Source organism: Sphaeroforma arctica (genome assembly GCF_001186125.1).
Source record: "Sphaeroforma arctica JP610 unplaced genomic scaffold supercont1.8574, whole genome shotgun sequence".
In the NCBI taxonomy this organism is placed as follows: Eukaryota; class Ichthyosporea; order Ichthyophonida; genus Sphaeroforma; species Sphaeroforma arctica.
In genome coordinates, this window is record NW_014031984.1 from 1 (window position 1) to 1,164 (window position 1,164).

The 1,164-nt window shown below is 41.2% G+C and overlaps 1 protein-coding gene across 1 annotated transcript; it reads right to left on the reverse strand.

The window, feature by feature from the left end:
* Nucleotides 1-127: 127 nt before the first annotated feature.
* SARC_16645 (hypothetical protein) lies at nucleotides 128-422 on the reverse strand (the record flags this gene model as incomplete). The annotated part of the gene is made up of 1 exon (XM_014289251.1): nucleotides 128-422. A coding segment is annotated over one exon (295 nt), but the record flags the coding sequence as incomplete, so codon positions are not given.
* Nucleotides 423-1,164: the final 742 nt, after the last annotated feature.

Genomic DNA, 1,164 nt, shown 5'->3' on the forward strand with positions numbered 1-1,164 from the left:
ATATAGAAGTATAAATCTTATATGGGCATGCTCCACGAAAATAAAAATTTCGGAAATTGTTTAGTTCATTCTGCATAACATCATGTGCTCACCTCCCGCAGAGACAGACACCCCCAGCAAACAAAGTTTACGCAAGACAAAAACCGGGGTTTATCCACACACCACCCACCTGCTCACACAGCATGGAGATACCCCATGTAGCAAAGTCCTCGGGCGAGTGTCTGACCCATTCGGCCAGAGACTGTGTACTCAGCTCACGCAGAGACACATCCTCGTGACTTAACAAACGTTGCAAAATCACGCGAGCATGTCCACCTCTGTTAAAGTCCATTGACGTAACCATAATGCGGTGCAGGTCCGACCGTGAACGTGTGTTGAGAATGCTGTAGAGGCCTCGATCAAGGTGATACCTTTCCATCAGTCTGAAGGGAAGGATGGGGAGTAGACTGTAGATTGAGACGAGTAGTATAGCATATATAGGGATTGATTTCATGACGTTGCATGTGCGTATATACATATATATAATATATATAATATATATATATATATATATATACATATATATATATATATATATGTATGTATATATTATAAAAACATATCTTTTACAAAGTGCACACTCTGTTATCGAAACAGGAATCAATATAGATATACATACATAGATAAAGAGATACCTAGATACATGGAACACAAACTCACATACATATACAGAACATCACACCATCTTATAGCCTGTCACATACTTGATACCCTCAGCCCTGCCCGCCATAACCCCGAGAATAGCAAAGTAGTCTCTTGCATGAGTCTTTGCCACACGTTCGCGTCCGAATAATCGCGCGATCTGATTGGCTTGCACCTCGGTCATTGTTGAGTTCTGATTGCTTTGGTTGGTGCCGCCGTCAGATATCATTGAGGCTGAGCTTAACTGTTGGTCCTGCAACACTGCAGAGACATGGTATGTAATTTTGAATTTTTTGGGTTTAGGGTTTAGAGATTGAGGCTTGACTAAAAATCATGGTATATGTATATGGATGATGATAGAGATCACAGAGTCATGTATGAGCGTATGTGGGTGGCTTGGAAACAAGTCGTATGTATGAATAAGTCGGAGTGGAGATATAACCATAAGACACCCATAACTGGGTGTTGGATGTGCATACACAC